Below are 23647 nucleotides of genomic sequence, written 5' to 3'. Positions count from 1 at the left end.
TTGATATAAAAGGAAGGTAGTGTTCAGTTGCAGCCTTGGTGTCACTGCTCCCACCGAGGCAGCTTCATGGTGGGCTAATCTTAGTAGAGACGTCAGCTTTCCCACAGAAAACCCTCTGGTCTTTTTCCCAGCCTTTACACTGGCTTATGTCTCTGACCCCAACACTTCCTGTTTCCCTCTCCACAATTCCCAGTACCCCCCTTCCCTCCCTCCCAGTTTCACATACAACACTGCAGCCCTCTCTGCTGAAGACACGTCTGTCTGAGGGACTATGAAAGAGCCATTCACCTCAGCCTTACTGTAGATATTACCAATGCAGAGCTTCTCCATGTGATGTCTCAGGAGAGTTTCTGTCAGCTGAATTTTCCTCCTCCGTCTATGAAAAGGCTCATTATGTTACAACTGCAGTAGCTTGTGTCCAGGGTCCGTTAAGTGGCACTGAATGAAGATTGTTGTATGGATATAGAGAAAACAACTCTCAATACTGACAAAATGAGACACTCATGATCTGATGGTGTGAGCTCATTCTGCGACAAACTGTTTATTCACACTTGTTTGTGGTCCTGGGGCTCTTCAGCTGCTCGAAAAACATATTTAACATGGTTTTGTCACATTGATTCCTCATGAGGTCTGCCTATAAACATGATTTTGAACTGATGACATTTCAGACACCCCTCTCATATAATGGCCATTTTCACTACTTTGTGGTGTATAGACAAGAAAAGTACAGATTAATGATAATTAGCTGTAGCTCTACTATGCTAATTGTTATTTTGTCACTGTCTTTAATTGTACAACCCCAAGCTAAAGGTTAGCACTTTATGTCTTTACGTATGGGTTTTAGGAAGAGGTTACTTTTGCAACTATTAATATTATTACACGTACTGCAGTGGAGTGAGACCCCACACAATAATGAAGTAAATCCCAATCTATTTAACACATCTCTATAGTCTGTTAAAGCTGGGGGAGACATTTTAATTTTGGTGTCATTGGGCAAAAATCCCATAATAATCCTGGAGCATATTGTAATTCAAGTAGTCTAAAAGGTAACTAGACTTCTGCACCTCCTCTTGGCTCTGAAAATCTAGCCTGTGACATGAGATGTTGCCAGTCACAGGTCATTTCAAAGAGAGGGGTGTTCCTATTGGCTGTTCTACAATTGCAGATGCGTGTGAAGCAGTCCACAGTGGCAGGGAACGAGAAAGGGGGACAGTGGGGTGGCTGGCTAGCTAATTCTAGTCTTATGGTCTTGTCTTTGTTGTCTGGCAGAGAGACCAAGAGCGGGACAAGGATAGGCTGAGTTAATGCCCTGCGCACAGCTCGACAGCGAGATCTAATTAATTAAATCAGAGTATGGGAAACACTGGGTTACAGAATGAAGCCCATGTATGTGCCCATCGTCATTGTCACCTGGTGGTGGCTTATGACAGAGAGGGGAGAGCTGCAGGAAGAGGGTGTATTTTCAAATTTTACCTGTCCTGTCCACAACAATGACATTCCCAGAGTTCGCCCTGAATCAAAGAACAGATTTATTGAAAATTAAAAGACAAAGTACTCCAAAGCTCTTGAGAACAGTACAAAAGTTTTCAGCTTCAGATTAAACAAAAACAAAACTCCTACAGCTCGTTTTAGTACATGCAGTATGTACAAAGGTGGGACGAAGCAGCACAGTGAGATTCACAAACTATTTCTGCTAGTTCGCCAGTTCTCTTCTTAAAAATATGCACTTTCATTACTGACAATGTTTTGTCACAATTTTTTTTTCTCTTCATGTTTTCATGTGCAGGTACTTTTTTTTTTTGCTGGAGAATTTACTGCAACCGTTGTATTAAAACAAAAATCAGAACCGTAATCTATTTTTGTTTTCCCTTCCCTCAGATTTTAAGATTACAATAATTTAGGTTTTATAACTCTATATATATGCATTAGCCTTTTTTTAATTAAAAATCTAAACATAAGGTAGCCACTTACCTAAACTGATATGTGTTTATATGTCTAAAGCAAAATCTTTTGGTGCCAATTTAATTTTTTTTTCTTGAATGAAAACATCCACAATTTATGAGAATATACTGCAGCACACACACATAAAAATGCTCTCACTTCCTAATGAGAAATACAGGTTAAGTGGCACTATACGAAAAAGCTTGGATAATATAAGTGAGAATCATTCAGGGGTTCATCAGAAGATTTTTTCATAATTTGACTATCATTAACCCGCTACTGATTGGTCCCGAGGAGTGAGGTATGACTCAAACATTTCATGCAGTAACATTAAAGATTTATCACAGTCCCAAAAACAAACAGAAAAACATTATGGTGGTGATCATCTAATGCCTTCCTACTGATACAGCTGTACCTCTCATAACCGCGGTTTTACCTTGAAACAGACTACACATGTATTATCATTTATATTTATTTTCTAAGGCACAAATGCATTTCTTCTTTTGTCATGTTTTCAGAGAATATTCATCTTTGTTGCCTCAGTATTTTCTCCCTTAAAAAGATACAATTAATTTGACCAGCTGCGGAACAAAAACTCACCGTTACATAAAAAACACGCTCTGAAATGAAGCTAACCTCACATACAAATGTAACAGAGTGCTGCTCTTCAAGTCAGTCCTTTCTTCACTTCAACTGTGAGAAACTCACGGAACATTAACCATTAAATAATGAGTTGATGCTGAGGGGAAAAAAGAGGAACCCTTTTCATCGCCGCTGTAACCGCTCTGACACAGACATTTATGAACATGTCAACAATAATGATGATGATGGTGTCTACTGCTTCTGGGCGGAGATGTCTCCGGCGCTCTTGGTGTCTTTACGGTCTACTTCTATGTTGTCGTCGCCCATCTCCCCCTCCCCTCCTCCCTGGAACATGTCGTGGGTCCACTTCGGGCTGCTGCCCCCTTTACGGTAGACGAAGCGTCCCCGGCGAGGAGGGAAGGAACCGCGGCCTCTACCACGGTTGTCTACCCAGGTTTTCTCCCCATCACGATCATCATGCTGGAAGGGGACATGGACAACATTAAAGCTCTAGTCTTAAGTCCAACTTCAAACTTCTTTACATCTAAACACTACAGAAATGCTTTCAATGTTTTAATAAACATGAAGAAGTTTTAAGCCGGTCCAGGGCTACATTTTTTGCTTCTTCAATCAGGACTACAGTCTTTACTCTGTTTAAAACAATCATCAGATACTTTCAAATCAACTGACAGTGCATGCTTTACATACTGGCTAAAAGTTGGCGTCGGGTGGTCTTTAAAGGAACAATAATCTGTTTTCCTGGGACACATTTTATGCAACTGGGAGCAGAAATGACAAATGGTTTGGTAGAGATGAGAAGAAACAGGTTCTACAAAGTCAAAACTCTGTGAAAAAAAAGTCCATAAAAGGCACTTTAGTAGCTGAATATAACATAACCTCAACATCCTTGATCCAGCTGTGTTTGGGACGCCATATCCCTCTCTCTCCTCCACACTGTCAGCTATAAAGTGACATAAAACTGCCCTACAGATCATCTCTAGACTTACTCTGACTATGGTGTAGACTTTCACATCAAATATAACATCAATAAGAGCAACATTATGATTGTTAGAGGTAAAGTAAACAGAATATTAGTGTGTAATGAGATTAAATATCTTGGCCATTGTGTCAATGATTAATCTGATGACAAATATATCTACAGACAGTGTCGCAAGTTGTATGCGCAAGCTAATATACTTGCTCGCAAATTCAACATGTGTTCAGTTAATGTGAGTAGAGCTCTTTTTAGAGCAGTTTGTACCCTGCTGTATACTGCCCACTTGTGGCGTGCCTCGAGAAGCTACAGGCAAAGACTTAATGTGGCCTATAATGATGAAATAAGGCTGATTCTTAAACTTCCACAGTGGTGCAGTGCCAGCCAAACGCCACATTCAGAGCAAGGCCTAATTCAGAATATCCATCAGTCCAACTTTGGCAGAAAATTATGAAGAAATGGTTGAAAGGCCTGTTTCATGGCAGACATTTATAGAGTAGAAGTTTTCCTAATAACACTATACAAGTCTCCTTTAATAGTCATGAGTCACAATACTAGAATCCTGAAACTGAAGCAGCCATCATTAATTTTATTAAGATGTTATTCCTACAGTGTCAAAATGTCTCCAGGGGAAAAGACCTGTTTTTAGGGCTTTATGGGTGTGACTTAATTAATCCTTAGCTCCAGACTCACCAGGTAATACTTCCTGCTCTTGGGAGTGTATTCAGGGTCCCACTCCTCCTCTGGAGGGCGCACTGCAGGATTCATATTGGCAGGGTTTCCATTGCTGTTGTTGCCTGGATAATTTCCCCTGTTCCACCCTCTGCCTCTGACCCTAGGGAACTGAAATCAAAACAACAAGTGGGATTTAAACTCTCAGTCAAGCCACAAACACATTGTCTACAATAATATGGGAGAAAGTTTTTAATTATCTTTAATAATTAATAGTTTTGTTCCAAGTCAGACTCAAAAAAATTGACCCAGAGACAATGAGAGGGACAGCACACACAAATAAAAAGCCATACTGATGGAAATTTGTTCAGTAATGAGGTGAAGTTCCACTGATTTACGCTACATTACCTTAATACAAATCAGGTAGTGCATGGAATATGTATGATAGAGTGTCATCATCATTATCATCATCATCATCATCCACATTATGTTCCTTAGCATTAGGAGGAAGGAACAGAGCAGAGAAGCGCAGTCTACTGTGATGCCATTAGGACAAAGAATTGCAAGAAGATGAGATGTCAGTACCTCAGTGACAAAAACAAATGCAGCAGAAGAGATAAACAGAGCACAGACAGGAACTTACAAATCCACGGCCGCGGCCTCTCTCTGGGTTGTGGCCCTCATACTCTCGAGGCCCTCTGTCTGCGGGCCCCGAGTAGTCCCGTGGAGGATAACGTGGGTGACCGTAGCTCTCCTCAGAGTGGTGCTCCATCCCCTCTCCTCCCATGTACTCTTTACCTCTATAGGGTGGAGGATAAGGGGATGGAGAGGATGAGGAGGAAGACGAGGATGGAGAGCGATCCCGCTTCTTCTTACCCTTCCTGTAGCACAAACATAAAAGTTGGACGTGAGTGTCAAAAAAATTTAGGTATTATAAATAAAAGTGTGTCGGAACAGTTAAAGACATCATGTGCAGGCTGGTGTGTATAGTCGTAACCATGGTTACAGGAGTCATGTTTGCACTTATTCCTCCTTCACAAAAACAAACAATGCCCTAAATTTTATTTGAAATAAGATGTGCTAACACATCAAATATACACATCTCTTGACAGACTGCATTTTTGCACAAGCCCTTCCACCAATAATCTAAGCTGGCTCAACCTCTGCTCTGTGCACTGTCACAACATGGTTGCTCCTGAAAATAGCGAGCCAAAGATAAGAGCAAATTTAGGAAAAATTGCCTCGTGCAACATTTAGCTTAAAAAATTAAACTGTCAAATAAAATTCTAGGCAGTTTCCTTTTGAAAAGCACCTACACCTTAAGCAGAATCTACCTGCCTAACCAAACATGCACAGTACTGTATATTATAGCCATGCCATGGTGTACCAAGCAGGTGGTTAACTGCACTGACCTGCAGTAATATGGCCATGTTTGGAAGCAGGCTGTAGTTGTGCTGCAGTAAAGTTTAGCGGTTTGGGGTTTTGTTCCACTCTTGTTTTTATCTAACCGAGAGAAGCCTCACTGTTTCCTGATCCACTATCTATCACTCATAACGGAGCTGTGGTAAGTGACTGCTCATGCTAATTCTACATTTCCTGCTGCTGCTCTTTTTTTAAAGATCCCCTCCAGACATGTTATCAAGCATGTAAAAATACTGTGCTATAAATAATATTTTGTTTGACTTGGTAAAAGGTCTTCCAGCTCTGGCACTGACCTGAAACAGTTATAGATCTGGCTATGCGAGACGAGAGCAGTACTCAGTGGCCTAGTGGTAGAGTGTCCGCCCTGAGACTGGGAGGTCGTGGGTTCGCCGGGTCATACCAAAGACTATAAAAATGGGACCCATTGCCTCCCTGCTTGGCACTCAGCATCAGCGGTTGGAATTGGGGGATTAGATCACCACATGATTCCCGAGTGCGGCACCGCTGCTGCTCACCGCTCCCTCAGGGGATGGGTCAAATGCGGAGAACAAATTTCACGCACTCAGGTGTGTGACAATCAGTGGAACTTTACCTTTATTTTACCATCAAGATGGCTAGCGTCAGCGTTAAGAGGAAACATCAGAGAGACTGAGCCAAACATGCCTGAGCCTCAGTCAGACCCAGACTCAGGTGTGGAGTCTGTTGTGCCCCAAAATTGGCGGCTAGCACACATATCAGAATATTTAGTGTAGTTAGCATCTTTTATTTGTTTGTTGGTTGTTAGCTTCTTAGCATGTAGGCTAAGTCTCAGTTTAGACCAATGATACGCAACCAGACGAAACCATCTTAGAAAAAAGTTGCAGCGGATGTGAACTGGTGCTCGCTGTATGTGCTTATGCCACACACACTCATACACACTGACTGATTAATTGGTGCTGCTAACTTAATACTACTGTGGTGTATTATTACAGTCCATCTGATGCTCGTTTTATGTTTGTCGCTGTTTCATCACTACTACAAATGCAACTGTAGCCAGTATCTCACTATCACTATCCTCATTCATATTTTAAGAAGCTACAAATTATATTCAGCCACAAAATCAGCCTGAAAACCTGCAAATCAGAGCGTAAGTACGGAGAGTTGTTGCATAAAGATGATACACCGTCTCATCTAGTTGCATTGGTGTGAACCAGCAGGTTTTTAGAACAATGCAGAATGAAATATTGCCTGTTTCAACTCATCTCATCGCAAATCTTTGGTCTGACCTGGGCTTAACTGGTAGGTAACTCGTATTAGAAAGTGATTGGCTTTTGTATTAGAAATCTAGCTTACCCGGCGTACATTTGAATCTCAGATTTTAGGAAAATGCAGACATCGCCACCTTCAGTAAAGGAATGTGAAAACACTTCTCTAGTAACAAACTTTGCACAGATATAGGTCGGAATAGTTAGGGTCAGACATTTTAGGGGACATAAACAGAAAAACAAATTTTTGAGTGGAAGGAGACTTTAGGCTCTCACATACTTCATACTGTGAACAACTGCACATACTTGAGTCAATATTTTTTGCACATTACATCATCTTTGTTTTTAAAACAGATATAATTCACATATTTTACTGTGAATATTTATTTTATATTTATGACTCTTCACATGAACTGTAGAAAATGACGGGCACAAAGCCAACCGTGTGGTGAAATATATGCAGCAGGGTGTTAAAATTATGTTATAAATGTGTGGGGGAAAAGAAGAAGGTGGTGGTGATTGTTTATTTCGCTCTGCTGCTGTAAATCAACATGGCAACATATCCATGGTAACAACAGTAACCACTCCTTCAAACAGTGTGTTCCCTGCTGCTGATTTGAAAAACACAGTGTATCAACCTCTCTAGGGGTAAAAACTGAGACAACAGACTGAACGTACTTGGATTTCTTGTGGTGTTTCCCAGATTTCTCAGAGGACCTCTCTCTGCTCGGTCCTCGGGAGCCTCCTGGGCTCCTGACTTCTTCACGCTTGAACTCCTTCCCAGCAAACCTCTTACGTCTTTCAATATCCAGGCGAAGGTCCATCACGTCGCCTTTGAACTTTTTACTTGGATCCTGCAGAAACAATGTGTTTATCAGCCACTAAATCAGCTGTCTGTAATATACTGATGGACAGATTCATAAATTATTTGGTAAACTTAAGACACAAATGGAAAGCTTGAAAACAAACATTACATGTACAGATGCACAACATATATTATATATTGTGTTCCCTCTAGTGGTTAAAGCAAAAAATGTGAATACTTTAAACACCACAACATTACTATGAGTACAAATGCAATAAAGCAAAAAAAAAAAAAAATACAAACTTTTCTTTAAAAATGACTTTTCACAATTTTAAATATTTGTGGAAACCAGCAGCATGCATGTAGCATATCAAAATAAATTGAATTTCACAGTTTTTTGTAGCTTGATTTTTTTCTTTTTAGGAAAAATACTTACAAGGTAAAGGCACTGATAAGCGTCCCTTGAGAGGCTTGGACTCAGGATCTTAATTCACTTCCTTTTAGCCTTTGCTTGGGTTCGTACATACCCAATCAATAACCATATCTCATAGGCTGGGGGGCTTGCTTGGCACTTACAAAACACAATTGGGCTCTTTTGATTTAGAAATATGCATCCTTTGAAAGAAAAGCACAAAGCTGAACACTGCTGCTTTGGATCGTCTCAAACTTGCTTGTTCCAAATACGTCAAATTTCAAAATGGCGGGTCACCTTGTAGCTCGTCTCCTCCAAATCCTCAAACAGGTGAGACTGCCTCTTAAAGGCACTGGGGGAAACATCGATTCTCCTGGGAGAGGAGGGAAAAGCCTTAATGTCAGTAGGCAAAGATTAGAAATGGGTGAAAGAGATTTTTTGAATAAATCATGTCAGATACGTCAGATAATGAGACGTTGTTGGTACCTGTGGATTTCTGGGCTCTTCCTTGGCTTCATCATTTCTACCTCTGCAGCTTTTCTTTGGTACATGGCAAACCGCTCACTTAAAGTCATGTCTGAGGATTGGAAGTGTTGAGCTGCACATAAAGGAGAACAAACTATTATTCCACATACAGCAGCACCAGCTCTGGTAACTAACATATAATCAAGTAATGAAATGTCCCTCCTGTCATCTTGAGTCTGTAGCAGCCGGACAAAACCAGCACAGGTCATACTATACCTTTGATGTAGTGCACGATAGAGACTATGTGCTGAGCAAACAGCTCAGAGGGGCTGCGACGGAGCTGCGCTGACTGAATGTGCTGGAAAATGGAGCGAAACTCTTGATCTTTCTTTGTGGGATTTCGCAGCTCTCGAGGCATGAGGCGCTCTTTAGACAGGGAAGAGCTGAGAGAACACAAGAGGTCATAAGGCTCATTCAAAAACAGAACAATTCCTATTTTCAGGTGATTATACACTAATGACAACACAGATACGAATATTACATTCCATTTCTGCCAATAATGTTCAACACACTGAACCTTTCATTAGCCCCAATTTTTTTTTGGCCTGCCCACTTTAACCTGCAGGAGTGTCTGATGGTTGTGTGATCAAGCTCCATAAAAATGGGATTATTTTAATTGAAATGTCTCACATTTCACTTGTACAAACCCAGCAAACGTCACCTACACTGAAACCTCTCGACTCTTGTCGTTGAACCTATTAATAAATGTAAAGTAACAGGGAAAAGATAGGGAGTGCTGCACTGGGTTAGGGCTCTGTGTTGTTAGTTGTAAAAGAATCAGGTGCTACTCAAGGATGGGGAAAATAGTCACATAAAGTTAAAAACGACTGGCCACTAGCTTGCTTTTAGGACACAATGTTACGCCTGCATATTTTCACAGAGAATTATTTTCACTGGAAATTATGACCACAGAGATTTAGGTATGTTGGAGTGGATCATCCTGATAAAAAGTAATTTGTTTTATATTTGGATCAGTACGGTAATACTGCAGTGTACATGTCATAATCAGATATTACTACACGTACCTGGGTATTTCATCTAAAGAACCGATTTTGAGTTCAAAGTCGTCCCTTGACGCAGACAGGTGTCGTACAGGTGACTCATCACGAGGAGGGAAGGCTACAGGGAACAACGGTCGCTCCTTCTCTCTGGAAGTTGTGGGAGGGGACGGACTCCTCCTGGCCTTCTCCTTCTCTTTCTTCTCCTTCTTCTTGGACTTCTCCTCTTTCTTGGAGCTGTGCTTGCGGCTTCGGTACAACTCTTCTTCCATGTCAACAGGCTCTGCCTCTTCAGCTTCTCTCCGGCTTTTCTCTTTCACTGCCAGGTAGGACGCTGGATAGCCTGGATCATCCCCCCATTTCCCGAAAATGTCCCGAGCTGTGAGAGTGGTTTTTACCTCCCCGTCTTCCTCAGCGTCCCTCTCTTTCAGCCCGTGAGACTTGAGAAACTCCTCTTCTCCAGCATCAAAGAAAGGCATGGTCTTGTCTTCCTTGGAGTCGCTGAAAGAAGTGGATGAGATGGTGAAAAGGTCTCCAGACTTGCTTCCTTTCTCTAGTTCCCTGTCTACGGTGCTCTGCTCTTTATCGCGACCGTTCTCCTTTTCAGCAGCCAGCTTTTTGCTTTTATTCTCAGCCAAGAACCTGAAACAAAGAACCAGACTCTGCTTTGGTGCCTACAATGGCAGGTTCACTGCTGCTTAACAACACTGAGATGAACAATGCAATAATTAAAAACAAGTACAAGATACTCTCAGAAGCTGAAAATGTAATATGTAATACACACCAGGGATGGGCAAGCTTACAAACAGATGATAAAACTGCATTTACAATGTTGCTAACTTCTATTTTCGAGTTGTCTCTTAGTTTAATCTCCTCTCCCTCCTTGCTCCAAACTGACAAAGTACTAATGTACATGTTTGGAGTTATTTTTCTGTTACACCTGTGAATCTTAAAACCCTAAAACTATAAACACTAACAATGCCACTCAATTTTTACTGTTATTATGCAATTAGAAGAGACTTTAAGACTGGGTTACCAATGTCATGTTGACAGTAGGGCTGGGTATCGTGTAAAAATTACAATACCAGTACCCTTAAAGTGATACTGATATCAAAAAAGTAGGGTAATACCCTACCCTACCCTACCCTAAAAGTAATATCAAAAAGGGACGGGACGGGACGGAATGGGACGGGATAGGATAGGATAGAACTGTTTTATCCTGAGGGAAATGTCTGTGCAGCAATTACAATATCACTTGGTAGGGTTGGGTATGAGTACTGGATACCTTTAAAAGGTACTGACTGAGATAACCCTGTACCAAGCAGTATATAAACTTATCCAGTTAAACAATACCTGCATACAGTTCTTTTTGTACACAGATCTAAAGGAAAGTGACTACTGTATGATTTTGCCCACAGTCAATCGTCGCAAGCGTTCTTTGATTTAATGTGACATGTGATTGCTCTATCACAGCAGCTACAACACATCCAGTGTGTGGAGTGGTGAAATCGAGTGTGGGGTGTTTCCGTGCAGTTCGGCCTGCCGAAATGCTACCAAAACCTTTGAATTTATGGCTATACTACATGCCTGTGGTGTCTGGTGGAATTTTATGCAACTGAAAGCTTCCATTCACATGATGGGTGAACGAAGAGGAAAGAAGGAATCAAATGACGCACACTATTGGTATGTTATCCACTTTAAGGGAACTGGTATTGGTACTGGTATCATAATTTTTAAACAAGACCCGGCCAATACTAATACTTGGTACTGAGGTTGAAACCTTTAATGTATGGAGTAACAATACACAGCCTTAGTTGACTGTGTTGGACATTTTTTCACTGAGCCGAAACTTTTTCATGTGTTTAATAAAGGATAAATATTGCCCTGTGCATGATAGTAGAATTTCTAACGCTTAAATCAACATCCTAAATCTAGTATCAGACTCCAAGATTTCAAACTACTCTCAGTTGACTTGGATGAGCTTCGGAAAAATATCTGGGACATCATTCTCAGTATTAAAGGGATAGTTCGACATTCTGGCAAATTCGCCTATTGCCGTAATCCCTATAGTCATATGAGTAGGTACATTACCTTTAATTGTCAGTGCCTGCTGTTCTGAGATCGGTGGGGCAGAGCTGCCTGCTGCTCAGTGCACAAAATGGAGGTGATTGGTAAAGCCCCCTATCTCCCTCAAAACTAATCAAATACACCGTCAAATGACTCCAAAACGCTCTAGTGGAAAACACACGGCTTGCGCATTCCCCACGCTATGAAATAATAATGCATAATTAAGTAACATTACGGCACATGAAGCAAATACTCGGAACTACTTTCTTGAATAAACCGCTGGGCGGAGTGATACAGTGCCACCTGACACAGTGCCGTAGTTATTGCTTGCAGCCTTGCATTTGCGGTATCGTCAGCTGGACGCACCAGAAAGTTTGAGAAAAGTTTACAGAATGTTGTTGTAAATCATGGAGTAAAAGGTTGCGGTAACAAGCCGAAGACATGAAGCAGAGTGAAGTTTCACGTAGTACCAACCAAAAATACGGACAGGATGAAACAATGGCTATTTGTGCTGGACATCGATCCCAACACACCTGTGGAAACGGTCCGGAAAATGTTTGTTTGCTCCAACCATTTTTTACCAGAGGACTACAGTGAAAGGATGGAGCGCAGAAGCTCAGGAATGGTTCAAACGCTTTTCTTGAAAGATACTGCCATACCATCTGTCGGCATCACAAAACGAGCAGACGTGGTGAGTGATCGTTGTGTATTTTGCTCAGCAATCTCTCTGCTGTAACGTTACCTCCATGTTGAGTAACATTAGCCTACAACCCAAGCATGGTAAATAAGGCTATAATGCAAATGTTGTTGTGGTTATGTTATGGATAGTCTGCCATGATCAGCAGTCAGCTTCTTCTCAACAAACTTGTTTTGATGATGGGAGTAACTGCACTAAACATACGCTGTTTGAAATCACTCCGCCCAGCAAGTACTGTATGTCTGGAATGTAGTTTCAGCTGTGCATTTGTCTTCAAAACAACTCTGTCTCATAATATTACATTATTATTTCATAGCGTGGTGAATGTGTAAGCTACAAGTTGTCCACAAGAACGTTTTGGAGTCATTTGATGGTGTATTTGATTAGTTTTGAGGGAGAGAGGGGGCCATACTGTTCACCTCCATTTTGTGCGCTGAGCAGCAGCCAGCTCTGCCCCACCGATCTCAGAACAGCAGGCACTGATAATTAAAGGTGATGTACCTACTCATATGACTATAGGGATTACGGCAATAGGCGAATTTGCCAAAATGTCTAACTATCCCTTTAACATACTGGCTCATCAACCTAAAAGTTGAGCCATATCTACTTCTCCAGTCAAATTATTCCTAAAAATAAAAAGGGGGCCTTGAAATCCCCGCTGACTGCTGATCCTGTACAACAGATAAACCTACAAGCTGCACAGAGAATATCTGCAGTAGCAGACTGGCTGCTGGTTTTAATTTCCTCTCTTCATCAATTGTATAAAAGAATAAAACTTAATTTAAAAAAAGCCCAACCCTAAAGCAAACAGTATAGAGCAGGACTCACATTGCAGTAATTATACTCACGTCACCACCACCGTCCTAAGTAAATTGGATTTCATACAACCTCCTCTCAGTGCACAGAAAAGGACGGATACATTTTCAATGCACTTAAAATCTGCAGTCTTATGTTTTCCTTTTAACCTGTACTCCTCCAGGATCTTTGAAAAAGGCTAAACATGTTTGAAAGAAAAATAATGTTTATAATTTGTTAGGGGAATTAAAAGAAAATGTAATTAAATTTAAATAACTAGAGATGTAATTTACATACTTTTTGAAGGCAGCAGAGATCACAGTCTTATCTCCAGATTTCCCGTCTTCCTTTGAGAAGAACCCAAAACCACTGAAGGAGGCCGTCTGTCCGGACTTTGTGGGGCTCTTTGCTGGAGGGGATGCAGTGCCGATGGTTTTCCACATGGGGCCGCCACTCGCAGGCCCTTTGCCCTCAATACCAGTGGGACCGTCCTCTTTTTTAGTCTCTGGGCTGTTCCGTTTAGGGCTGGCGTCATAGTCAATCCATTTACCTCCAGAAGCCTTCTCGATGGCGCTGCCATCTGCTGCCTGACCGGATTTCTCCGTTTGACTTTCTAACTTGCTCTTAACATCCTTGGAGCCAGGCTTGCTCTTGCTGCTGCGATGGCGTGGTGATGAGGACCGGGACCGTGATGAGTAGCTGGAGCGCCTAGAGTGTCGAGATCCTCGTGAAGATGAGCGGTCAGAGTAGCGGGAGCGGCTCCTGCTGCCTGAGCGCTTTTTGGGTGTGCGGGAGCGTGACCGCCCTCTCCTGGGGCTATGTGAGTGGTGGTCTTGGTCATGGTGGCGATCATGCCAGCCTCCTCCACCACCACCACCACCACCCCCCTGCCAATTGGACTTATAGCCATAGCCACCGCCTCCTCCCCTGTTCTGGTAATGGCTGCGTGGGTAAAAGCCTCGGTTTCTGCCACGGTAGTGGAAGGGCCTCCGGTAGCCTCGGTTGTAGCCTCTGAAACCACCTCTGTTGTTCTGATAGTCCCTGGTAGGATAGTTTCTGTAGGACGGAGAGTGAGAGCGAGAGCGGGAACGAGACCTAGAACTGGATGACAAAGGAAAGAGAAAAGACAGAAGAAAAATGATGTAACTGAGGGCAAAACACACTCAGCTTTGCAAGTCAAGAGTCACATAGTCCCCACATTAAGGCGAAAGCCAGAACCTTACTTCTCTTGTGGGAAACGCTACATCAGTGACATGGCAAGACCCCTGGACATAAGATTAGACCATAACCTGTTACAACACTGACTGTGATGGGGTAAAAGTAATCAACCAGGAGTCAGTGAACGGCCACAGAGAGATAAAGGAAGCCATTCACTTCCCCATCTGATGGCAGCAACTATTCTGGAACACACACTTACCACCTTATCAGAATTCAAATGTCTCCAAGGTCAAGAATGAACCTTCAAGCTGCCACTGAGCCCAAATGTGGACAGAAGACGAAAAAAATGTCACAACCTCAGCAACATCAGCTTATTTTGTTGTGGTAAACTTTGGGATTTAAATCATTTCAGGCAAACTATTCCTCTAAGATATGCACACTGGCTCCTAGTGGTCCCAAAACTATATTTTGTGTGGCCTTTACAAGAGATAGAGATCTACAACTGCCACAATGTCAACAAGGGGCGCTGTAAGCTCAGAGATGACTTGTAACTAACTCCACTGAGCACAGCGTTGTCTGTGTCATTCACTCATAAATGTAAACACTACTTACATTTCATTCAGGGTGTCACACAAAATATATGTACAAATACTGCACCATGAATCATTTCTAAAAACAGCTGTCAGCAAGCTGCTAGACTGACACATACTCTGAAGTGACAGTACAACAGGGTTTAATGAAGTGGATAAAACACACAACAGACGGCCAACTAATCATCATGGCATTTTATCTCCCACCTACAAAACTGCAGCTTCACTTATGAAAGACTACAAATAAAAGCCATCCAAACACAATCTTCATATTCTAAAAACATGTAGGTAGCATGTGTAAATTCAGGGATATAAGAAATGTCACTGGGACCAATGCAACACTGCACCTGTCCTGATGGTCTGCAAAGCCACAGACAAAACCATCAAGTTTACAGGCACATATCAACTACACACTCACCCCTTGTACCTTGTCATTGAAGCAGAGTCCTGGACAAAAGAGAAGTGTATTCCCACAACCAGGACCGTCTGTGTGGCTTTAATTTATGTGTTGGTCAAAGGGTACACCGAGGACACAACCTGCTCTAATCCACAGAGGGAGGAGGCAGCGAAGGGGGAGGGGGATACAACACGGCCACGAGCACTCGCTCTCTCTCTTCCCCCCCTATTTCCATTTGACAATCATTGACGTGCTGTGTAGCAATGCTCTCCAAGGAAAAACACCCACTCCAACAACTCACTGTGAAAGTGCTTTAAATCATCAAGCTTCAAACATGCACTGACAACAACAAGGCAGCTAGTGTGGGAAACACTCCCTTACTTAAATAAGAAAACATTTATTAACTAAAACACTATGTTGGTTGACAACAAACTGTAAAACATGTCATAAATATAGATGAGTGGAGATTCCTAACAGGAAATAAGGTGAGCTGATGCAAATAGCTTGAGGCTCCCACATGGAAAACAAAATGCAAATTCAAACCTAGACAAGTCAGGCTCAGTCAAAGAACAATAATGGAACTTCCCAGAGCCAACGTCAATAAAATCAGAGAGGATCAGAATCAGCTGGTTTTCAGCTTACTCGGTCTCAGATATGGCTGAGACTGTGCCGATTCTGTCCTGTATGTAAATAGTTTGTTTAAGCATATAAAGATTTGTTCCAACTGTTTTCTTTTGGAAATTAATACATGTTAGATAAAGTGGGATATACTGCAATTCATTTTTAGCTGGATTTTATTTGTACAGAAAAACAGCTGTCCAATAACCTGGAGCACTTTTTGTTTTTAGTTTGAGTGAGAGAAGGTCTGTAACCTGGTGCAGTCTTGATGAAAATGTAAAAGTTTGATAATAATCTGTGTGTTATTATGAATATACAATTGAATTTTCATAAAGAAAAGTTACAAAAATGTTTGTGTATTTAAATTTTGTGGGCATTTATCCAGCTGCACGCTTAGTACTTTTAAAAAACAAAAAAACAGGCATTTTTTTTTTAAATGTTATGATTTAAAAACACGTCCATACATTGTCACTGCCATGTTTTAGCAAATAAAGATTCAGATTTCAGATTACCCGGAATTCTTGAGGGCGGGGCTGTGTGCTGAAGAACACTGATTGGTGGAACACACACTTGCAGCGTTCTGCACTTCCTGGCACAGGCAGCCACTGCAAACTTCAATTTCATTTCTACAAGCTTCACTTTGTTTGTGTTTTGATTTAGGACGGGTACCAAAACCCGGTACTAAATTAGCCCTGGGCCTAAATTATCAAAGACCATAGTAGTGATAACCTCTGACGGTATCGGTTCTCCTCCACATACACACCTACACGACACAGTAACCGGTGAACAGCTGCAGCAGCTGCACTTGTTACTGTAACTGACATTAAACCTTAGCGGGTCAGAAGCTAATACTTTATCAATACATGTGTTCAGCAAGCATGAACATGTAAACATGTAGACAGCCATATTCAATATGCTCCATCCACAGTCTCTTATCCACCAACACTAACGTTATGTCTTACACAAGGACAGCACGCTAGTTCAGCTGATAGCGAATTGTTACTACTGAGCTCTAGTGACAGCTGTCTGTATAGACTAACTTAGTTTGACAATTATCTTAAAATACTTCTAAACTTAGCTGCTGGCTGAGACAAACAGCCCCAACTCTCTCTACCAGCATGTCACCAGCCAAGCTGGCGGAGCCAAATACAAGGCACACACTGAATCATCTACATCATCAGCCTGATTTGAATACATTCTCCGGAACTTTGAGGTGTGGTGGAAATGCAAACCACACAGATTACCAGGAATTCTTTTACCCAGGTAATTCCTGGAAATGCTGGTGGAAAAGGGGCTACTGGGCTGCAGCACGTCACACATAAAATTCTGCCTTTGGCTGGTCCTCTATTGGATCATATCAAACCTGTTGCAAGAAAACTTGGAGTCTGGTTTGACAGTAATTTAAGTTTCGAGCAGCATATCACAAAGCTTGTGCAATCATGTTTTTATCATCTTAGAAATATTTCAAAAAATACTGCTACAGTCTCTTTTCTTGCCTGAATCAAAAATCTACTAATCTGCTTCAGACTGTACAGAATTCAGCTGCAAGGCTTTTAACCAGAACCAAGAGACGTGATCACATCACTCCAGTATTAGCCACTTTACACTGGCTCCAAGTATGTTTCAGAATAGATTTGAAGATTTTACTGATTATTTTTAAGGCTCTTCATGGTCTCTCTCCCAGCTATATCTCTGACCTCTTAGTACCGTACACACCACGATATACTTTGAGGTCCTCGGGCAGAGGTCTTTTGTCTGTTCCAGAGGCCCAGCTGAAAACTAAAGGGGACAGAGTGTTTGCTTTCAGGACCCCGAGGCTCTGGGACAGTCAGGTCAGCCGAGTCAGTGATCTCTTTTAAATTCCTTCTTAAATCATACTTTTAACAGAGAGCCTGTCCTGATTTTACTTGAGTTTTAAGTTCATTTAAACTGTCTTCTATTTCCTCTGTTTTTAAACAGTGCTTTCATCAGTTCTTTTAAAAGTTATTTTCATGTCTTGTTTGATTTAAGTATTTATATGTATAGCACTTTGTAACTGTTTTGAAAAGCTATTTATAAATAAAGATTACATTATTACTATTATTATTATTTGATATAGTTTTGCTGTTGTTAACAGTGAAACCCCATGACCCCAATTCATGAACAATGTTCACCTTTTTTAGATTCTCCATTCCCTGGCATGAAAAACAAAGTTTTCTTCACAAATTCAATGTAACAAAAGGTGAGTTAATATACTATGGTGAACTGCATGAGCCTTCACAGTACTGTTGAGTCACAGGTAAAATGGCTGTCATGATGAAGCAAATGGTGAGCAAACACACTACTGAAACATGACCTGGTCATTTCCTTGTTGCTTTGTCCTGTCCTACAAACACAGCCAAACAGGTATTATCACACCAGTGTACTCAGCTGATGTTTATTTGTTTGACAGCACTGACTGATATCACATAGCAAACCACAACCTGTCTACAATTAAATCTGCAGAAAGACCAAGATGTTTTAGCAGATTAAATCAAAGTTACCAATGCAGCAGGTGAAAGAATATGAATACTAACAGTGATCATATTTTAAAAAACTATATGAGTGGCTGCTCTATAATCACTGAGCTAAACTACTTGTTATAGGTGTCAAAACCTGCTGAATACACTCACCACATACACATCAGAACAAGGTAAAGACGTAAGTTCATGTCAGAAACAGCAAAATGGATTTACCTATAGCGACGTTTTCTGGATCTTGAACGGGAGCGGCTTCTAGAGTGAGATCTGGAGTAAGATCTGGATCTAGATCTGGATCTGGAGCGGGACCGAGCTGGAGAGTCCGGAGCCTTTGACATCTTTGCTCTTGGGCCAGAATAAAAACTCTTTTCCTTAAAACACAATGAGAAAAAAAGTTAATTTTGTTTGTTTTGTTCACCGTAAGCACAGGAAATTTAACAGATACTAAAGGGTATGTTGAGCAGTTATGCTCTTCACAAAGAAAACTAATTTAATTCAAATAATTCCTCCATATTCATCAGGTTTATATCGCTACATTACATCTAGACCTGCTGACAGGTTTAACAGCATACACACCAGCATACACCTCGTGCCCTGTCATCAAGACCCCTGCACCTTGCTGCTTTAAAACCTGACTTAACAGTCCCTAAAGCCCAACATGGCCTTAAACTGTCAAAACCAATGCAGTGAGAACACACAGGGGCCAACAGGTTAGCTCTAAGACTGTAGCAAACAGCTGGAGCAGCGTGTAAACACGAGCACATGAGCCGGCAGCAATGTCAGACAGGTTGAGCTTCTGTGCAGCAAGATGCTGAAGGCTGCTCCTGAGTAGGAGTGAAAGCTGGCTCAACATCAAACACAAATCTACCTCAATACTGCAGCTTCCAACAAATAGGTGCAGACTACTAGGGTTAGGCGACTGGACAAAAAAAAAAGACAGTATAGAGCCATCATATTTTCACATCTAACCCTGTGAATTAATCAATCAATCAATTTTATTTATAAAACCCAATATGACAAATCACAATTTGCCTCACAGGGCTTTACAGCATACGACATCCCTCTGTCCTTAGGACAAGAGTTTAGTTAGTTATTAAGGGTTTAGTTCCGCCAAACTAGAGTCAGTGATTGTCAGGACACACACACATCCGTACCAATACATCAGCCTTTGCTGCTCAGCTTTTAAACAAAACTTATCATACGAGTCTGGTTAAAGCTAAACAGTCAGCACTACAGGTAACTGAATCGAAGCTAGGCAATCATTAGAAGATTGCCATACCTGATACATCTTAAAATTTTGGTATACACAGTCATTTGTTGGGTGTTATGATGCTGACCATGACCCCCAACATCTCTGGTTGAAATCTGGCCGGAGACCTTTGTTGCATCTCTCCCTCATTTCCTGTCATCTCTGTACTATTGTTATCGAACAAAGGCACAAAATGCCCCCAAAAATATAAAGTTCTTTCCTTTGCAGATAAAACTATTTAAGATGCTGTTTAGGCTTGGGCGGAATCAAGGTCTTACGGTATACTGGGATATTTAGAAATCCCGAAGATACGATTTTCAATACAGTCAATAACGCTTTTTTTAATATATTAAACTAATACGATGCTGTATTGAGGTAATGCAGTGCACAGCATGCACCACCAGGAGCCAGTCTCTACTGGTGGAACTGTCAGCTGAGCTGAGAAAGACGGCGACTGCAAAGGGTGGGGATAACGTTACAAGACTAGTAAAAAAGAAAAATGCCTCAGCCCCTGTATGGGAGTACTGCCCCATATAACTTTATCTTGAGATGAATTCTTCCACCTACAAAAACAGTAATTAGCCGCATGCTTTTATTCAACACGTCATCTCTGTTCAACCAACTGATGTGTTGGTATTCACAGTTCGCAGGCACAGCACGTTATTTGATTACAATTTGTTTATGTTTTGTAACCACCCAAATGTATCCAAACACTGACTGGATATCTTCCACTGAACAACCTTTCTACTGTTTCACTGCTGCTTGACATCACTCTGTAAAACATTAAGGCTAGATAAAATGTCACTGAACAAACAGTGTTTTGATTAAGCAACCTTGACCACAGAGTTAACTACTGAATCAACACTAACCAAAAATGAAAAAAGCATGTGTAACATTGTGGCATCTCAGAACAAAAAAAAAAGTTCTTTATTTATTTGCAACACAAATATTAAAATTGCAAACTAAAATTTAGAAATATTTGTCTAACTTGCCACCTAAAAATGCTCAAAAATATTTTTTTCTCTTCACGCATCTCTCTTCTACAAAATGGAGATCAGAGTCTCTAACAAAGCAGCAGCCCTGGAGCAGGTAGTGCTGCGTTAGTGCAGTGGGGCAAAAGGAAAGCTTTTACTACTACAGGGACTTCTTAACGCTGAAAAGGCAGTGGCGCCTGTACTAATGACGTCAATCTGCTATTCTGTTACGGTTACATCAAAGTCTGAGGAGTTTGCTTTTCATTGAAGATTCTCTTGAACTCAATGAAATAAATATAATTGGTTTTTCACTGAATGTTGACGAATACCTCTTTTCTTTCATGTCTGAGGGGACAACAGTTGCTATGTGCCAAGCAATGGTTGCTACATGCTCATACTGGGTTTCCCTTCCTGCAGTGCCCTTGAGTGTTTTATTCACCGCTGAAAGACCTCATTGCTCTTCTGCTGAACCTCAAACTTCTATTACACACAATTAAGGTGCCTCTTTGCATGCCTAGGTCATCCTGTGTGTTAGGTATCTCAGCCACTTGAATCCCATGTTTTACAAGGAAAAACTCATCAACAAAGGACATGTTTATTATTTCAAATCTACACAAATTCTTAATAAGCAGTTTTCACTGAGTGAGTTTATTATTATGCAAAGCAGTGCAAGGTAAGATAGTAGCCTAAATACACACAGAGACCTCATATTAAGCATTGTGGGTAACAATTAGGTCTTTTTTAGAGTTTGTATTCATAGCATCATCTCTGATTCTGTTCTTCCCTGCAGACTCCATAAATGCTCTGAATAATAATTACAAGGAGGTGCATCAGCAAGTTGACTTTTACTGCATGCTACAAACCCCTGCTCTCCCCTTCAGTTAAACATAAAAACGGAAGTGAAACTGAGCATGAATGGTTTCCCATTTTTTATATCACTGACCACAAAGATCTTAACTAAGATTTACATCCTGCAAACATCTTATACAATAAATGTTCCACATGCAGGGAGTTTTAATATGAAGTAGTTCTGTTTGTTTATGTAGCCCTAAGTAATATTATGTGTTGCATAATGTGTGCTCAGATGTAGTTAATGATGCAGAACTGGTTCTGGTGAGCCCTGAAAGGCAGCTCTGCTTGTTGTGTGGGCTGAGGTTAAAATAAGAGCATGCACATTATAACCATGGAGGGAAATATCTGAAACTTGCAAACCAGAAAGGCAGCAGTCAAAACCTGGGTTAGCGTTGTGCCAGCCACAGGCAAATAAATACTAATATGAGTGTTGTGATAATAGTGCAATTCCCCAAAGTTGCTGACAAGCTCTTTTAAAGTGTATTCAGTGTAGTACTCTAATACTGATCACTGTCGATTACTTATAAAACACAATATTATCACATAGCTGTTTAGTATGACTAATGCTGATGTATTACTGGTGGTGGAATGTTAACTAACTCCATTTACTTAAGTACTTTTACTGACGGGTACTTCTACTCCAGTAAATTTTAAAAGGCAATACTGTACTTTTTACTCCACTTAATAATGAGTACTTTTACTTCTGGTACTTTAAGTATATTTTGATGCTAACACTTTTGTACCATTACTTCAGTGATATATTGAATGTAGGACTTTATCCACCGTGGTGCTGTTACTTGTACTTACAGAAAAGACAGGATTACTTCTTCCACCGGTTGGCATATGTGTCACCGATACAAGCCACTAGGTTTAATGGTTATTTCGGTCATTTTGGTTGTATATTTAGCCTTTATTTGCCTTAATAATCACTATGTAAGGCTATGTGCAAAGACACAATATACGATTACATATGCACTGCAGAGAAATGTGTCACCATGTCAACAGCAAATACACTGATGTGACAAACTACAGACAAAACACTGTGGAAAATATTAAGTTAGCGTTGCTCATCGCTGCACAACCCTGTAGTCAATATAAGTCCAATAAAACTAGCTATCGATACTAAAATCACCGACGTTAACGATATGCTTGCCTTTAGAAAAGCGTTTGCTAACTTTATTCATCAGCTTTACTACAAAATATAGTAGATTTACCTTTCCCCCGTTTTCACCAGCCTGGACGCGGGTCTTTTTGTGGATAAATGTTTGAGGAAGAAGAGTAACCTTTGAGGCCAAGCGGCTCGTCTGGTCCCTCCTTCCTGGTTTTGCTGTACGACCGCAGACGGATGTTAGCAACCTAGCTTGTTAGCAGCGTCAAAGCTAACCAAGTGAGCCAACGAAAACAGACGAACTGCGCTTTTAGGAGAGGCTAGGTCCTCGGACTACTGTGTCAGCCCCCATTAAATATATCCGGGGATGCTTTTATGTGTCTGTCAAGTGGGCTAACTGTATGTTTTTGGCTGCATCGAGATCTTACAGTGGCTAGCTAACCCGTTAGCTCGTGATGCTATCGTCGTTAGGCTCAAATCTCGCGATACTTCGTGTGATGAGGAGGGAGAAGGAGTCCTTTCCTCTGAGGGGCAGAGCTTACATGTTATGATTGCTGTATTAATTTTTGCCGGAACACCTGGGTCCCTCTGCCTTAATTAAACACAAACTACTTTTTGAACATCAGCTGGTGGAAGAAGTACTCAGATATTTGAACTAAATAAAAGTAACAATAGGCTACAGTGTAGAAACACTCTGTTACAGGTAAAAGTCCTGCATTCAAAATCTTGTTCACTAAATGTACAAAAGTATGGCCATGAAAATACAGTAAAGGTAGTAGAGGTACCCATTATGCAAATTCGGGTTCATGTATATTATATGACTGGATAATTATTGATGCATTGATAATAAACTTTATTTATACAGCACCTTTCACACAAGAAGTGCAGCATAAAGTGCTTTACTGTAAGGGCATCTTAAGCACACATGAAAATAGATATAATGGAGATAAAACAGCAGCAGCATTAAGCATAAAAAGAAAGAGTTTCAGAATGTAAGAGCAGGTAGACATCTGAGTTCTGATGTATGCATTTTGACTGTATAATGGTTC

The 23647-nt window shown here is 41.0% G+C and overlaps 1 protein-coding gene across 5 annotated transcripts; it reads right to left on the bottom strand.

Moving 5' to 3' along the window:
* Positions 1-1511: 1511 nt before the first annotated feature.
* On the bottom strand, positions 1512-23080 carry thrap3b (thyroid hormone receptor associated protein 3b). 5 transcript variants are annotated; one of them, XM_033636581.2, is made up of 11 exons: positions 22705-23080; positions 18632-18786; positions 13452-14255; positions 9623-10237; positions 8814-8980; positions 8559-8670; positions 8370-8445; positions 7534-7709; positions 4833-5070; positions 4211-4360; positions 1512-3003 (listed from the first exon to the last, which is right to left on the bottom strand). In XM_033636581.2, the coding sequence occupies exons 2-11, from the start codon at positions 18751-18753 to the stop codon at positions 2776-2778; spliced, it is 2688 nt and encodes an 895-aa protein (XP_033492472.2). In that variant the 5' UTR covers positions 18754-18786; positions 22705-23080; the 3' UTR covers positions 1512-2775. The 5 variants fall into 5 exon arrangements, 4 of the variants coding, with proteins under 4 accessions (XP_033492472.2, XP_033492476.2, XP_033492475.2 ...); XM_033636585.2 differs by having other exon boundaries at positions 9623-10096; positions 22705-23070; XR_004502178.2 differs by lacking the exon at positions 1512-3003 and adding an exon at positions 4598-4725 and having other exon boundaries at positions 4223-4360.
* Positions 23081-23647: the final 567 nt, after the last annotated feature.

This window comes from Epinephelus lanceolatus, chromosome 16, assembly GCF_041903045.1.
Source record: "Epinephelus lanceolatus isolate andai-2023 chromosome 16, ASM4190304v1, whole genome shotgun sequence".
NCBI lineage: Eukaryota > Metazoa > Chordata > Actinopteri > Perciformes > Serranidae > Epinephelus > Epinephelus lanceolatus.
Note: the sequence above shows the minus strand (reverse complement) of the source record. Positions and strands in the feature narration are given on the sequence as shown.

Bases quoted from the DNA above. Each gene is read 5' to 3' on its own strand.
- thrap3b (XM_033636581.2), bottom strand. From the start codon at position 18,753: ATGTCAAAGGCTCCGGACTCTCCAGCTCGGTCCCGCTCCAGATCCAGA. The intron at 8,671-8,813 runs GTATAGTATGAC...CTTTATGTGCAG, and splicing joins TATCGTGCACTACATCAAAG to CTCAACACTTCCAATCCTCA. The intron at 5,071-7,533 runs GTACGTTCAGTC...TTTGTGCTACAG, and splicing joins AAACACCACAAGAAATCCAA to GAAGGGTAAGAAGAAGCGGG.